This window comes from Oncorhynchus nerka, linkage group LG14 (genome assembly GCF_034236695.1).
Source record: "Oncorhynchus nerka isolate Pitt River linkage group LG14, Oner_Uvic_2.0, whole genome shotgun sequence".
Lineage (NCBI taxonomy): Eukaryota > Metazoa > Chordata > Actinopteri > Salmoniformes > Salmonidae > Oncorhynchus > Oncorhynchus nerka.
In genome coordinates, this window is record NC_088409.1 from 20,702,073 (window position 1) to 20,718,993 (window position 16,921).

The following is a 16,921-nucleotide window of genomic DNA, read 5'->3' on the forward strand; positions in this document are numbered from 1 at the left end:
CTGTCTGTGAAACTGACACTAATACCTTATCACATCTCTAGGTTCATTTGGAGCTGGTCTCTACGACAGCAGAACCCGACATGACCACGCCCATGCTCAAACCCTCCTCCTACGATCGCCATGACCTGGTCTCCCATGGCAACCACAGTCACATGTCGCTAGGAAACCACAGCCGAAGTCGTCATGGCTCGTCGCTAGGCAATCTGACGCCGCGCAGCAGAGACTACCGTCAGTCTGTGGAGACGTTCCCGTTTAAGTCAGCCCTCTCCGCCGGGACAGATGCCGGCTACCGCCAATCATACACCTCTATCTGCTCATCCATCAATCAGCTCCCAGATAGACTTTCCTCCTCAAATCAGGTGCAGGCGTCAGCAAGTCAATTGAGTGGTGTTGGGGAGGGCGGGACTAGTGTGCGTGAGGCTACCTCGCCCTGCTCCCCACCTGTCTCCCCTATCAGAGGGGAGGGGTGTGAGCGCAGACCCCCAGACTACCTCCTGTCCCGGTCTGTGGACCACCTGGGCTCCCTGCCCCTCTCCCTCCCCAGGCCGGGCCAGCTGCTGTGCTGTGGCTCCGTGGACCTGCTGAGTGGAGGAGACGGTTACCCCAGGAGGATCCGGCCCACCCTGGTGATCCCAGCCCACTACATGCGCCTGCCGGGGGAGCACCCGCTGTGTGGCCAGGCCCTGTTCTTACAGACTGACCAGCAGAGTGACCTGGAGACCATCCAGGCTGAGCTCAACGCCTCACACTCCCAGCAGCCCCTGGGGCAAACACACACCGATTATGCTATCGCCTCAGCCAACCAGGGACAAGGAGAGGGGCAAGGGGAGTGGAGCAGCCTATCAGAGTCCCTGTCTATCCCGACAGCACTTGGGGAGGCAGGTATTATGCAAATGAACGGCGAGGACACGCTATTGGCTGAGAGGAAACTGATGGAACTGCGGGGAGGGAAGCCCCTCACACACCCGCGCGCCTGGTTCGTCTCATTGGACGGTCGGTCTAACGCCATCAGACACTCTTACATAGACTTGCAGCGGGCTGGGCAAGCCAAGGGGAATCCAGGTGGAGGAGGTAGCCATGGTAACAACAGTGGTGGTAGACATGTCAACGGAAACGACGCAAGTCTGGACTCCGGGGTGGACCTGAATGAGCCCAGAGCAGGGCGGAGGGGGAGGCAGGTAGAGAGGAAGGTAGGAGAGAGGGAAAGAGAGAAAGACAGAGAGAGGGGGAGGACAAAGAGCGGCCCTCCTGCCATGGCCTACACCCAGCTGGTATATGTGGATGACCTGGAGGGGGAGACTCCTGAGTGTAGCCCCCAGGACAGCCCTTTAGGTCCAGGGTTGCAGAACACACAGGGACATCAACAAGTAGAGGAAGAGGAGGAGGACAGAGGAGAGGAAGAGGAACACAGAGGAGAGGGGATGATACAGGAAGAGGCTCCTTCACCCCTCTCCTCCTCCTCATCCTCCTCTCCACCCCCACTCACAGAGACAAAGGGCGTTGTCTTCAGGACTGAGCATGACCAGACGGCCCTATTGTCTGTTGCCCCTGACGACCACGGAGAGGAGGAGAAGAAGAGCCCCTGGCAGAAGCGGGAGGAGCGCCCCCTACTGGCAGTCTTTAACCTCAAATGACCTTACTTCCCCTCCCACCACCCCACCCCAGAGTGACATGAAGAAGGAAGTACATCTGCACTGGGAGCTAAATGGAACTGTCAGTGAATGGAAACGAATGGAAACAGTTGGATCTCCATACATTCTAATGCCTAATCCTTCCTGTGTATCATCATAGCCCCACACTACATGGACAGGCCACTGACTAGACATGCCATAGAGACTTTGTCTGAGTGATACAGATGAACTCCTGAACTAAAAATAAACTTAACAACGTCAGAGAACATGTAATGCACAACTGCTATGCCTTTAGTAAATTAGCTGTGTCAGCAAAAAGTGGCTGTGGAATAAAGTAGAGACAGACCATGTGTGTTTCAATACTTACTAGCAGCCTCCTTTCCTCAGCCTTATCTGCTTCAGTCCACTGATCTGAAAAGCATCGGACAAGTAAAAGCAATATGGCGGATGTCTACTGGCAGGTCTAGGTAGAAGGAGTAGTAGTGTTTTCAGATCAGTAACTAGGGCAGGATATACATACAGCAGGAAAGGAAGCTACTCTAATGTATAATGCTGCCCAGAGGCACAGATCTACGATCAGTTTTCCCCCCACAAGTCTTAATCTGGGCGGCAGGTAGCCTAGCAGTTAGAGCGGTGGGCCAGTAACGCAAAGATCACTGGTTCGAATACCCAAGCCAAGATGTTGAAAAATCTGTCGATGTGCCCTTGAGCAAGGCACTTAACCCTGATTTGCTCCAGGGGCGCCGTACTACTATGGCTGCATCTATCCAGTGTATGTGACACTAAAACATATTTTGTTTTGTTATTTTTTTAGGTTTCCATTTTCCAACGTTAGGGTACCTTAGATTAGTGTGTGTGTAACTTCAGTTACACACACGACTGGTGAATCAGATAATGGGATACAGCCCCCTCTGTTGGTGACTGTTGATATTGCAGCACTCTACCAGTGAGGTTTTATATGAAGGTTTTGTGTGTTGAACCACTGACTTCGGCATACTTTGCTCTGAACGGCTGGCTATGCATCACTTTTATACAGTTGCTTGAGATGCCTTGTTTTGTAATTTTAAGTACTCTGTGATTTTACTCAAATACGTTTATGCTATTTTCTACTCAGATATGTTTTATCGTTTTTTTCCCTTACTGTAAGTACAGAGTTTTAACAGACACACACCCAAGCCTTTTCTCTGAAACCAAACCGCATCCTGACGTTTGGAAACCACTATAATCGACTTCCTCGTTTTCCAAGTGCCTTTGAACAAGTTGACTCGTACACATCCGTTGATCAGTTCAGCTAGCTATTTATTTCTCCTCTCCCCTGTTGAGCTCTAACCCTCCACTACCTCATCCCTCTCTCCTCTCCTCCCTCTGTCCCTGGCAGACGGCATGCAGCAACCCCCTCTCTCCTCTGCTCCCTCTGTCCCTGGCAGACGGCATGCAGCAACCCCCTCTCTCCTCTCCTCCCTCTGTCCCTGGCAGACGGCATGCAGCAACCTCTCCTCTCCTCCCTCTGTCCCTGGCAGACGGCATGCAGCAACCCCCTCTCTCCTCTCCTCCCTCTGTCCCTGGCAGACAGCATGCAGCAACCCCCTCTCTCCTCTCCTCCCTCTGTCCCTGGCAGACAGCATGCAGCAACCCCCTCTCTCCTCCTCCCTCTGTCCCTGGCAGACAGCATGCAGCAACCCCCTCTCTCCTCCTCCCTCTGTCCCTGGCAGACAGCATGCAGCAACCCCCTCTCTCCTCCTCCCTCTGTCCCTGGCAGACAGCATGCAGCAACCCCCTCTCTCCTCCTCCCTCTGTCCCTGGCAGACAGCATGCAGCAACCCCCTCTCTCCTCTCCTCCCTCTGTCCCTGGCAGACAGCATGCAGCAACCCCCTCTCTCCTCTCCTCAGTCACAAAGGGAGGATGCTGTGTGGCTGTAGCTAGATTGTTTATTGACTTTTGCATCTGTCTCTGTGTGCCAGTGCGTGGGCCCGTCTCTGTCTGTACTCATGTCTTTCTGCACAAGCATGTGCCTGAGTGTTCATATCTGTGCGTGCAGACAATATACTGCAGGTCGTGTGTGTGTGACAGCATATGACATCTGAGGCATTACAGTGTATATAGTTCTCTCCTTTACATGTTGACATGTGAGCTAGTGTTGTGAATGACCCCTCATCCTCTCTCTCTCGCTCTGTACTCCATCACCATAGTAACCACTCTGGGAGAGTACTGTATGTTACTGTTCCATCCATTCTGAATGTCTTAACTGGTTGCTTGTATTATAATTTACGCTTATTATTCTGAATAAAGAGACAAACTGGACTTCTGCATCTTCTGTGTATGGTTTAGCACTAGTCTAGAGACTATAGAGCAAGTTTGGGTGTAGTAGAGTAAGTAGAACATAATTGAGTCATGCTCTGTAGATCAACGTCAAATGTGTGCAAGCTTCAGGGTTAGACTGTATCCAGATGCATGGTTCACGTTAATGTATCTGATAACTAAAGCAGTAGTCATGGCTACATGTTCTACATTACTGAACCACACCGAATTATGGTAAAGCTTTTCATTCCCTTATGGTTGACCTATCAGTTTCCATTAGGCTTGTCATATTTCATGCTCCTTTTGACGGATCTGTATATAGACAGGAAATCAATCAACATCTTGCTGACTGGGAGAACCTGACTCCCCCCTCAAGGCCTTACCGGTTACTAACGGGCGGATTTAATGGAGCAGCATATCAACCCTCCATCGGGACATAATGACCAGAGAACCTGCAGCTCAGCCGTTTCCCCCTGAATTCAGTAGCTGACAGACGCGCTCCATAGCGTGGCAATGTTGATGTTATTTTTTTAATATATGATGGAAATGTTTGATCTACGCTATACAGTACCAGTCAAAAGTTTGGACACACCTAGTCATTCAAGAGTTTTTCTTTATTTTTACTATTTTCTACATTGTAGAATAATAGTGAAGATGTCAAAACACATGGAATCATGTAGTAACCAAAAAAAAATGAAATCAATAAAAATATTTTATATTTGACATTCTTCAAAGTAGCCACCCTTTGCCTTGATGACAGCTTTGCACACGGCCCCTCTGCAGTGCAGGGGCGGTTCCTCCTGCAGGCAGAGGAGGGTCGTTAGTGATTGGAGTCACCTGGGTATTTAAACTGCTGCTTCACTAATCTCTCTCTCTCTCTCTCTCTCTGCTCCTCCAGGTATGATCCTGTTTTGTTTGTTCCTTTGTAGTTTTGCATAGTTTTCACTCAGTCATTCACACACAGATTCATGCATCCCTGCACTTTACATACACCTTACATTATGATACTGTCACACCTCATTCCTTTTTCTTAGTTTAAAGTTAATAGTTTTGGTTTACAATAAAGAACCTTTTTGATTGGCCTATACCAGTTGTTCGCGTCCCCTCATTTTTGCCACAGGCTATGAGCCGGCCTGTTTCACTTGGCATTCTCTCAACCAGCTTCATGAGGTAGTCACCTGGAATGCATTTCCATTAACATGTGTGCCTTGTTAAAAGGTAGGGGTGGTATACAGAAGATAGCCCTATTTGGTAAAAGACCAAGTCCATATTATGGAAAGAATAGATGAAATAAGCAGAGAGAAACAACTGTCCATCATTATTTTAAGACATGAAGGTCAGTCAATCTGGAACATTTCAGTCGCAAAAACCATCAAGCGCTATGATGAAACTAGCTCTTATGAGGACCACCACAGGAAAGGAAGATCCAGAGTTACCTCTGCTGCAGAGGATACATTCATTAGAGTTAACTGCACCTTGGATTGCAGCCCAAATAAATGCTTCACAGAGTTCAAGTAACAGACACATCTCAACATCAACTGTTCAGAGGAGACTGTGTGAATCAGGCCTTCATGGTCGAATTGCTGCAAAGAAACCACTACTAAAGGACACCAATAAGAAGAGACTTCCTTGGGCCAAGAAACACGAGCAATGGACATTAGATCAGTGGAAATTTGTCCTTTGATATGATGAGTCCAAATTTGAGATTTTTGGTTCCAACTGTCGTGTCTTTGTGAGACACAGAGTAGGTGAACGGATGGAGATCACAGTTCCCACTGTGAAGTATGGAGGAGGAGGTGTGATGGTGCTTTGCTGGTGACACTGTAATTTATTTAGAATTCAAGGCACACTTAACCAGCATGGCTACCACACTATTCTGCAGCAATACGCCATCCCATCTGGGTTGCGCTTAGTGAAATTATCATTTGTTTTTCAACAGGACAATGACCCAAAACACACTTCCGGGCTGTGTAAGGGCTATTTGACCAAGGAGAGTGATGGAGTGCTGTATCAGATGACCTGGCCTCCACAATCACCCGACCTCAACCCAAATGAGATTGTTTGGGAAGAGTTGGACTGTAGAGGGAAGGAAAAGCAGCTGACAAGTGCTCAGCATATGTGGGAACTCCTTCAAGACTGTTGGAAAAGCATTCCTCATGAAGTTGGTTGAGTGACTGCCAAGAGTGTGCAAAGCTGTCATCAAGGCAAAGGGTGGCTACTTTGAAGAATCTCAAATATAAAGTATATTTTTATTTGTTTAAAAATAATTTGGTTACTAAATAATTCCATATGTGTTATTTCATAGTTATGTCTTCACTAATATTCTACAATGTAGAAAATAGTCAAAATAAAGAAAAATTATTGAATGAGTAGATGTGTCCAAACTGTTTCTTGGTACCGTATATACAAAAGTTTGAACACCCATTCAAATTAGTGGATTTGGCCATTTCAGCCACACCCGTTGCTGACAGGTGTATAAAATCGAGCACACAGCCATGCAATCTCCATAAACAAACATTGGCAGTAGAATGGCCTTACTGAATAGCTCAGTGACTTTCAACATGGCACTTAAGTTCCTCGGCATACACATCACAGACAAACTGAATTGGTCCACTCACACAGACAGCATTGTGAAGAAGGCGCAGCAGCGCCTCTTCAACCTCAGGAGGCTGAAGAAATTCGGCTTGTCACCAAAAGCACTCACAAACTTCTACAGATGCACAATCGAGAGCATCCTGGCGGGCTGCATCACCGCCTGGTAAGGCAACTGCTCCGCCCACAACCGTAAGGCTCTCCAGAGGGTAGTGAGGTCTGCACAACGCATAACCAGGGGCAAACTACCTGCCCTCCAGGACACCTACACCACCCGATGTTACAGGAAGGCCATAAAGATCATCAAGGACAACAACCATCCGAGCCACTGCCTGTTCACCCCGCTATCATCCAGAAGGCGAGGTCAGTACAGGTGCATCAAAGCTGGGACCGAGAGACTGAAAAACAGCTTCTATCTCAAGGCCATCAGACTGTTAAACAGCCACCACTAACATTGAGTGGCTGCTGCCAACACACTGACACTGACTCAACTCCAGCCACCTTAATAATGGGAATTGATGGGAAATGATGTAAAATATATCACTAGCCACTTTAAACAATGCTACCTAATATAATGTTACATACCCTACATTATTCATCTCATATGCATACGTATATACTGTACTCTATATCATCTACTGCATCCTTATGTAATACATGTATCACTAGCCACTTTAACTATGCCACTTTGTTTACATACTCATCTCATATGTATATACTGTACTCGATACCATCTACTGTATCTTGCCTATGCTGCTCTGTACCATCACTCATTCATATATCTTTATGTACATATTCTTTATCCCCTTACACTGTGTATAAGACAGTAGTTTTGGAATTGTTAGTTAGATTACTTGTTGGTTATTACTGCATTGTCGGAACTAGAAGCACAAGCATTTCGCTACACTCACATTAACATCTGCTAACCATGTGTATGTGACAAATACAATTTGATTTGATTTCATAGGATGTCACCTTTCCAACAAGTCAGTTCGTCAAATTTCTGTCCTGCTAGACCTGCCCCGGTCAACTATATGTGCTGTTATTGTGAAGTGAAAACAAAACATCTAGGAGCAACAACGGCTCAGCCACGAAATGGTAGGCCACACAAGCTGACAGAACTGGATTACTGAAGAGTGTCTTTCCTTGGTTGCAACACTCACTACCAAGTTCCAAACTGCCTCTGCAAGCAACGTCAGCACAATAACTGTTCGTCCGGACCTGGGTGTCCATGGCCGAGCAGCCGCATACAAGCCTAAGATCACCATGCGCAATGCCAAGTGTTGGCTAGAGTGGTGTAAAGCTCGCCGCCATTGGACTCTGGAGCAGTGGAAACGTGCTCTCTGGAGTGATGAATCACGCTTCACCATCTGGCAGTCCGACAGACGAATCTGGGTTTGCAGATGCCAGGAGAAGAACACTACCTGCCCGGATGCTTTGTCAACTGTAAAGTTTGGTGGAGAAGGAATAAGGGTCTGGGGTGGTTTTTCATGGTTCAGGCTAGGCCCCATAGTTCCAGAGAAGGGAAGTCTTAACGCTACAGCATACAATCACATTCTAGATGATTCTGTGCTTCAAACTTTGTGGCAACAGTTTCAGGAAGGCCCTTTCCTGTTTCAGCATGACATTGCCCTCATGCACAAAGTGAGTTCCATACAGAATTTTTTTGAGATTGGTGTGGAAGAAGTTGACTGGCCTGCACAGGGCATCTGACCTCAACCCCATCGAACACCTTTGGGATGAATTGGAACGACCACTGGAGCCAGGCCTAACCTCACTAATGCCTTTGTGGCTGAATGGAATCAAGTCCCTGCAGCGATGTTCCAACATCTAGTGGAAAGCCTAACCAGGAGAGTAGAGGCTGTTATAGCAACAAAGGGGGACCAACTCCATATTAATGCCCATGCTTTTGGAATAAGATGTGTTCACATACTTTTGGTAATGTAGTGTATAGCTGATCTCTCCTTGTTTCGATGTGATTTGGGAACTTAGCCTACTGCTCTGCAAACGTGCTGTGAGGAGATTGGGCACCAGATGGCGCTATTTCCGACTAACCTCTTTGTTTTTCCCATCCCTCCCTGTCTCCTGTTCATTCAGCATATTTTTTTTATATATATATAGGTTTTCATCCATAATGGCGGAAGATAGCGAGTCCGCAGCCAGTCAGCAGAGCCTGGAGCTGGACGACCAGGACACCTGCGGAATAGATGGCGATAACGAGGAGGAGAATGAACACATGCAAGGGTGAGGCTCGGCTTCACCAACCAGACACAAAACGCAGCAGTCCGGGGCAGCACGCGTCCACGCTCCGATGGCTCGGTCCTGTGTAGGGGGTGGATGAGTTTATTTGGATAATGAGCTCGCGCATACATCTAACGTTTGTGTTTTTACGACCAAGGACCATATATGCCCTGTTCGTTAATTCTATCACATAATGTTTTTATGTGATGATGGCCCTCTCAGTCGTCTGAGTAGCAAGTGTATTATAATCCTGCTGGCTAGTGGATGTCATGGCAGTGTAGCCATATAAATGAAAGCTAGCTAAGTAGCTTTTCATTTGAATGAATGAGACTCGGCGTGCTAGGCGTTGTGTAGTTATTGCAAGCTAACTGGCCAGCTAGTTAAATTGCCAGTTTAGCATGCGAGTAGCCTGTAGGATTGACTTGTTCGCATTTAAAGCAATTGTCAATGGAATGACATACGCTAAATGGATATTTATCTAACTAAATGTTTCGTTTTATACTGCTGGCGCATTTGCTAGCTAACAGCAGCGCATATCCTTGGCTGTCCTTCTCTGACGTTACAGCAGCAGGCTAGACGTAAAACAGTATGTAAACTAACGTTGTTAGGCAGAGTGATTGCTACTCTGCTCCGGTTACACCCACTGAGGTGCATAGGTTACACCCACTGAGGTGCATAATCTGGCCCCATTTTAGCCGGACTTTAATTATTCAGCATGACAATAGTACCAGCTAACCTTTACTCCAGAGCAGAGATGTAGCCAGCTATCAAATCTCTCTGTGTGTGTGTAGGAGTCCAGGGGGAGACTTGGGGGCTAAGAAGAAGAAGAAGAAACAGAAGAGAAAGAAAGAGAAGCCAAGCTCTGGAGGGGCCAAGTCAGACTCTGCCTCAGACTCACAGGAGATAAAGGTGACTAACCGCTCTCTCTCTCCCCCTCTTGCTCTGGCCCAATTCCAAATCAAGCCCTATGCACTTGTGGAGATCTGACTGGATTTGACAGGTTTAAGCAATATGGTAATAGCACCACCTTGTCCTGAGATAGGCTAAGTGGAAGTTACACCATATTTCATATACCAATCAAATCCTCTCAGATCTCCACAAGTGCATAGGTTGTAAGAGGTCCATTTGGGAGTCTGTCTGTCTGTTCTAACCTTCTCACCTGTGTGTAGAACCCAGGGCTGCCCATGCAGAAGCTGCAGGACATCCAGAGAGCCATGGAGTTGCTGTCCTGCCAGGGACCAGCTAAGAGCATTGACGAGGCCACCAAACACAAGTACCAGTTCTGGGACACACAGCCAGTACCTAAACTCAGTGAGTAGACACACACACACAGTGAGTGAGACATACACCCTCGATCACACACTTTTACTAAACTACACATTCAGTGCCTATAGAAAGTCTACACCCCTTTGGATTTCTTTACATTTTGTTACAAATTGGGATTCAAATGAATTTATTAGTGATTTTCATGTCTATGATCTATGCTAAATACTCAGTGGAAGAATGTTTTAAAATATATATATTCATATAAATGTACATTTTAGTCATTTAACAGATGCTTTTATCCAGAGTGACTTACAGTTAGTGCATTCATCTTAAGATAGTTAGTTGGGTGGGACTTCCACATATCAGTCATAGCTATTTTCAGGAAAAATGTACTTACTATCAGCTTAGTCAGAGCTAGTAAGGAGGCATTTATTTTTGGACTGAGCTGAGGGGGAGCTGCCCTCCCATGGGGTGGGAGGGACAAGAGACCAGAGGTGGCAGAACAGAGTGCTCGGGTTGAGGTGTAGGATATGAGCATAGCCTGATGGTAAGGAGAGGTAGTTCCTCTTGCTGCTCCGTAGACAAGTACCAGGGTCTTGTAGTGGATGCGAGCTTCGACTGGAAGCCAGTGGAGTGTGCGGGGTGACATGGGAGAACCTGGGAATGTTGAACACCAGGCGGGCTGAACAAATGAAACACTAATATACTTTGATTAGATTAGTAATCAGTCCCCTGAGTGAACACATGTTAGAAACACCTTTGGCAGCGATACAGCTGTGAGTCTTCTTGGGTAAGTCTCATAAGAGCTTTGCACACCTGTATTGTGCAATATTTGCCCATTTTATTTTCAACATTCTTCAACCTCTGTCAAGGTGTTGGGGGTCATGGCTAGACAGCAATTTTCAAGTCTTGACATAGTTTTGACCTAAATCTGCTTGAAAATCTGTCTTGGCTACTCAGGAACATTCGCTGTCTTCTTGGTAATTAATGCTAGTGTAGATTTGGCTTTGTGTTGTAGGTTATTGTCCTGCTAAAATATAAATTCCTTTCCCAGTGTCTTGTGTAAAGCAGATTAAAGCAGGTTTTCCTCTAGGATTTTGCCTGGGCTTAGCTCCCTCCTGAGTATTTCAGGATGAAAAGAAACAGAAGTCTTTGCCCATGTCAAGTATACCCATACCATGATGCAGACACCACCATGCTTGAAAATAAGGAGGTAGTTACTCAGTGTTGTTTTGAATTTGCTCCAAACATTAGACTTTGCATTTAAGCCAAAAAGTGTGTTCCTTTGCTGTGTTTTCTTTGCAGTATTACTTTAGTGCCTTGTTGCATACATATGTATGTTTTGGAATAATTGTATTTTATATTTGTATTCTTCTTTTCACTCTGTCATTTAGGTCATTATTGTGGAGTCACTACAATGTTGTTGATCCATCCTCAGTTTTCTCCCATCACAGCCATTGAACTCTATAGCTGTTTTAAAATCACCAATGGCCTCATTGTGACATCCCTAAGCAGTTTCCTTCCTGTCCTGCAGCTCAATTAAGGACTTCTGCATCTTTGATGTGTCTGGGTGGTTTAATACATCATCCACAGTATCATTATTAACTTGACCATACTTCAAGATATATTCAATGTCTGATTTGTTATTGTTACCCATCTATCAATCACTTCCCTTCTTTATGAGGATTTCAAAAAGTTTCCTGGTCTTTGTAGTTGAATCTGTGCTTGAAATTCAATACTTCACTGAGGGACCTTACAGATGTTGTATGTATGGGGGACAGAGGAAGGAGTAGTCATTCATTCAAAAATCATGTCAACTCCTATTATTTCACACAGTGAGTCCATATAACGTATGTGATTTGTTAAGCCACATTTTACTTCTGAACTAATTTAGGCTTGTCTAAACAAGGGGTCTGAAAAGACTATTTAAGTATAAAATGCTTATTCATTTCTAAAAGTGTGTAGAATTTTGAGTATTTTGTACAGATCAATGACAAAAAAAAGACTAATCTATTTCAAGGTCACTTTGTAGCGCAAAAAAAGTTCAAGGGTGTGTAAACTTTCTATAGGCCCTGTAAATATGTACAGATGCAGTACTCCCACAATCAGAGAAAGTTAAGGGGGTGTAAACTTTCTATAGGCCCTGTAAATATGTACAGATACAGTACTCTCACAATCAGAGAAAGTTAAGCACGTTGTTATAGTAAGAAAACACTGGCTGTATTTCCTCAAGTCCCCTAGTTGTGATTGGCTGGCTGGTTGGTTGTGATTGGCTGGTTGTGTTTTGGCAGATGAGGTTGTAACCAGCCATGGGCCCATGGAGGCTGACAAGGACAACATCAGACAGGAGCCCTACTCTCTACCACAGGGCTTTATGTGGGACACGCTGGACCTCAGCAACGCTGACGTGGTGAGTGTGTTTGTGTTTCTTTGTGTTCATAAGTTTACATTCATTGCCACCAGACATCAAAGTCGTGCCGACAGAAGACTTTACTAAGACTCTCTTTCTCTCTCAGCTGAAGGAGTTGTACACCTTGTTGAATGAGAACTATGTGGAGGATGATGACAACATGTTTAGATTTGATTACTCACCCAGCTTTCTCAAATGGTAAGTCAAATCCATACTCTACTTAGATTATGTTAAACTGTCTGTGTGTTTGGCCTCTGTCTAAACTACTCTGCTTCTTCTCTCTCCTTTTTCTCTTTCTCTCTCTTCTTTCTCTCTCCTTCTCTTCTTTCTCTCTCTCATCTCTCTCCTTCTCTTCTCTCTTTCTTCTTTCTCTCTCTTCTTTCTCTCTCTATCTCTTCTTTCTCTCTCTATCTCTTCTTTCTCTCTCTCTTCTTTCTCCTTCTCTTCTTTCTCTCTCCTTCTCTTCTCTCTTTCTCTCTCTCTCAGGGCGTTGCGTCCTCCAGGCTGGTTGCCCCAGTGGCATTGTGGGGTGAGGGTTTCCTCCAATAAGAAACTGGTTGGTTTCATCAGTGCCATTCCTGCTGATATTCACATCTACGACACGTGAGTCACACACACACACGCCCTAACCACACACGCCCTAACCACACACGCCCTAACCACACACGCCCTAACCACACACGCTCTAACCACACACGCTCTAACCACACACGCTCTAACCACACACGCTCTAAACACACACGCTCTAACCACACACGCCCTAACCACACACGCCCTAACCACACACGCCCTAACCACACACGCCCTAACCACACACGCTCTAACCACACACGCTCTAACCACACACGCTCTAACCACACACGCTCTAACCACACACGCTCTAACCACACACGCTCTAACCACACACGCTCTAACCACACACGCTCTAACCACACACGCCTAACCACACACGCCCTAACCACACACGCCCTAACCACACACGCCCTAACCACACACGCCCTAACCACACACGCCCTAACCACACACCCTCTAACCACACACGCTCTAACCACACACGCTCTAACCACACACATCAACAACGTCGTGGACAGGTGCATGTCAGTGCTGAACTTGATGCACACGTTTTCCTCCCTGTCCCTCTCCAGCTTAAAGAAAATGGTTGAGATCAACTTCCTGTGTGTTCATAAGAAATTGCGTTCAAAGCGTGTGGCTCCAGTTCTGATCAGGGAGATCACACGAAGGGTTAACTTGGAGGGTATATTCCAGGCCGTCTACACGGCAGGAGTGGTTCTACCCAAACCTGTGTCTACCTGCAGGTACACAGACACAATTCATCAATTTGTCCTAACATAATAAGAATACATAGAATGCTTAAGTTGCCTAACTGTAGTAATTTGACTGTAACTAGAGTATGTAACAGGAGTGTTGTGTTTTGTGAACAGGTACTGGCATCGTTCTCTGAACCCTAGGAAGCTGGTGGAGGTGAAATTCTCTCACCTGAGCAGAAACATGACGCTGCAGAGAACCATGAAATTGTACAGACTACCAGACGTAAGAACACACACAATGTTACACTTCCACCATCTATCACATCTCTCCTACATTGAGCAAGACACTTTTCTCCCAGCTGACGGGGTTAATAAACTTTGCTTTATGGTTACAGGCCTGTGTGATGTTGGGTGTATGTGTATAACTCCCCTTTCTCTCCGGCTCTGTAGAGCACTAAGACCCCGGGCTTGCGAGCGATGGAGAGGCGTGACGTGCGTCAGGTGACGGAGCTGCTGCAGAAACACATGAGACGTTTCCAGCTGGCGCCCTCTATGGGCGAGGAGGAGGTGGCACACTGGTTCCTCCCTCAGGACAACATCATAGACACATTTGTCGTGGAGGTAGGGGTCTGTCTTTTTGTCTGTTCAATTAGATAATGAGATGGATATACTGAACAAAAATATAAACACAACATGTAAAGTGTTTGGCCCATTTTTCATGAGCTGAAATTAAAGATCACAGAAATGTTCCATACTCACAAAAAGCTTATTTCTCTCATTGTGCCCAACTTGTCTACATCCCTGTTAGAGAGCATTTCTCATTTGCTAAGATAATCCATCCACCTAACAGGTGTAGCATATCAAGAGGCTGATTAAATGGCATGTTCATTACACAGTTGCACCTTGTGCTGGGGACAATATAAGGCCACTCTAAAAGGTGCAGTTTTGTCACACAACACAAGGCCACAGATGTCAAGCATTGAGGGAGTGTGCAATTGGCATGCTGACTGCAGGAATGTCCACCAGAGCTGTTGCCAGATAATTAAATGTTAATTTCTCTACCATAAGCCACCTCCCAACGTCGTTTTAGAGAATTTGGCCTCACAACCGCAGACCACGTGTAACCACGCCAGCCCAGGACCTCCACACCCGGCTTCTTCACCTCAGGGATCGTCTGAGACCAGCCACACGGACAGTTGATGAAACTGAGGAGTATTTCTGACTGTAATAAAGCCCTTTTATGGGGAAAAACTCTGATTGGCTGGCCCTGGCTTCCCAGTGGGCGGGCCTATGGCTGCGCCCCTGCCCAATCATGTGAAATCCATAGTTTAGGACCTAAGGAATTTATTTCAATTGACTGATTTCCTTATATGCACTGTAACTCAGTAGAGTTGTTGCATTTATATTTTTGTTCAATATAATTAGATACTGACATCTGAGTACTTTTAATTTGCTACTCTGTGTTTACCCTCAGGGTGCTGGTGGTGTGTTGACAGACTTCACTAGTTTCTACACCCTGCCCTCCACAGTGATGCACCATCCACAGCACAGAAGTCTAAAGGCTGCTTACTCCTTCTACAGCGTTCACACACACACTCCACTACTGGACCTGATGAATGACACTCTCATACTGGCCAAACTGGTACTGCACACACACACTCTTTCCAACATAAATACAAAGGTTCAACACAACTATGATCACGTCCATCTAATTGGTGTGTGTTTGTGTGTCCCACAGAAAGGCTTTGATGTGTTTAATGCTCTGGACCTGATGGAGAACAAGGTGTTTCTGGAGAAGCTCAAATTTGGCATCGGAGACGGCAACCTGCAGTATTACCTCTTTAACTGGAAATGTCCCCCCATGGACCCTGGCATGGTGTGTGTGTGTGTGTGTGTGTGTGTCAACAAGGTGGGGTGTATTCCTGGGTGTGCTGTGAAAGAAGTTCATAATGGGAAATCGGTCAATAATTCTAATTTTTCTATCTCTGTCGCTCTGTTTCAGGTTGGCCTTGTTCTTCAATAACTAGTCTGTCTGTGACTGCTACACACTCAGAGGTCAAAGGTCTTCTTTGACCCCTAACATCGCTCTACCTGGACACACAGGTAGTCCCAAACTAGAAGAAGACAATGAAAACAATCAACCAATCAAAGTGATCGGGAGGTGTGCATCACTTTGAGCATCTCTCCTGGATCATTTTTATCATGGAGAACATTCTCTCTGCTCACCCGGAACTGATAACTCTTTTTAACCATCAACATCCTGAATGTGAAGTCATGCTCTGCCTGAGACAGACTCTTGTACAGTACACACACACACACACACACACACACTACATGAAGAAAAGGAAGATTTTCATCCAAAATGTTTTTAAAAAATTATTATTCAAAAAGGTGCATTGGTAACCGTGTTTGTTGGACAGTGCAGAAATGTAGTAACCTGTACATTTAATGCCAGAACACATGTATTCCTGTAGTGTGGAATATGGAGGGTGGGAGAGGAAAGATTCAACTAGCGTAGATGTTATTGACTTTGGTGTTCCTATGAACGGTTAAGAGGGGAGGGGATTCTAGGGATTTTTGAGGAAGAATGTATTTGAAGCACAAATCTTAAGTTCTTAACTGAGAGGAAGGCTCCTTATAACAACCCCAGGTGCATTTTATATATCGATTATTTCTGTTTTGTGTGTTTAGGTTTTTCAATATCTGAGTGTTTGAGAAACACAAAATGCAGGATGAGAATTTTATTATTTTAAAATTGTTTTTAATTTGTTTTGTGTGTTTGCACCTAACAACATATTATTTTAAAAAGGTCCCATTTTTTTCCCGGGCACAATTCTGATATTTAGGATTGTGCTTATATGTTGTGTGTTCTGTCACCATTTCTCCCATGTCTGTCAAAATGGCATCTTCACCTATAAATAAAGGTATTGGGTTGGAGTATCAGGCAGCTCCTTGTGTATGATCCAGCACATGAAGGAACCTGTGATGAGAGAAAACAGCTGTTTTGTTTGCTGATGTCGTCATGGTTACTACAGTTAGATATACAAGTGTCCCTGTCAACGAGAAACTGAGTTAGTTGATTGTGTACGTGGGGGGGAAATGTTTTTTTGTTTACATGGGGAAAATACAATGTACAAAACATTAGGAACACCTCCCTAATATTGAGTTGCAGCCCCTTTCGCCCTCAGAACAGCCTCAATCATCGGGACATGGA

The 16,921-nt window shown here is 45.6% G+C and overlaps 2 protein-coding genes across 3 annotated transcripts in view; both read left to right on the forward strand.

The window, feature by feature from the left end:
* The window catches only part of LOC135575176 (protein FAM171A1-like), a 48,291-nt gene extending 44,358 nt beyond the window's left edge, over positions 1-3,933 (forward strand). Inside the window, exon 9 of the mRNA XM_065027736.1 lies at positions 42-3,933. Within this exon, the coding sequence (XP_064883808.1) occupies positions 42-1,634 (1,593 nt within the window). The 3' untranslated portion in view covers positions 1,635-3,933. The remainder of the gene's footprint in view (positions 1-41) is intronic.
* Positions 3,934-8,582: 4,649 nt separating this feature from the next.
* LOC115146806 (glycylpeptide N-tetradecanoyltransferase 2) lies at positions 8,583-16,686 on the forward strand. 2 transcript variants are annotated; one of them, XM_029688833.2, is made up of 12 exons: positions 8,583-8,766; positions 9,555-9,672; positions 9,933-10,074; positions 12,321-12,439; positions 12,546-12,637; positions 12,926-13,042; positions 13,585-13,755; positions 13,882-13,990; positions 14,158-14,328; positions 15,182-15,349; positions 15,446-15,583; positions 15,710-16,686. In XM_029688833.2, the coding sequence occupies exons 1-12, from the start codon at positions 8,657-8,659 to the stop codon at positions 15,728-15,730; spliced, it is 1,476 nt and encodes a 491-aa protein (XP_029544693.1). In that variant the 5' UTR covers positions 8,583-8,656; the 3' UTR covers positions 15,731-16,686. The 2 variants fall into 2 exon arrangements, with proteins under 2 accessions (XP_029544693.1, XP_029544696.1); XM_029688836.2 differs by lacking the exon at positions 8,583-8,766 and adding an exon at positions 8,837-9,349.
* The last annotated feature ends 235 nt before the right edge of the window (positions 16,687-16,921 follow it).

Bases quoted from the DNA above. Each gene is read 5' to 3' on its own strand.
- LOC115146806 (XM_029688833.2), top strand. From the start codon at position 8,657: ATGGCGGAAGATAGCGAGTCCGCAGCCAGTCAGCAGAGCCTGGAGCTG. The intron at 13,991-14,157 runs GTAAGAACACAC...CCGGCTCTGTAG, and splicing joins AATTGTACAGACTACCAGAC to AGCACTAAGACCCCGGGCTT. The intron at 15,584-15,709 runs GTGTGTGTGTGT...GCTCTGTTTCAG, and splicing joins CCCCCATGGACCCTGGCATG to GTTGGCCTTGTTCTTCAATA.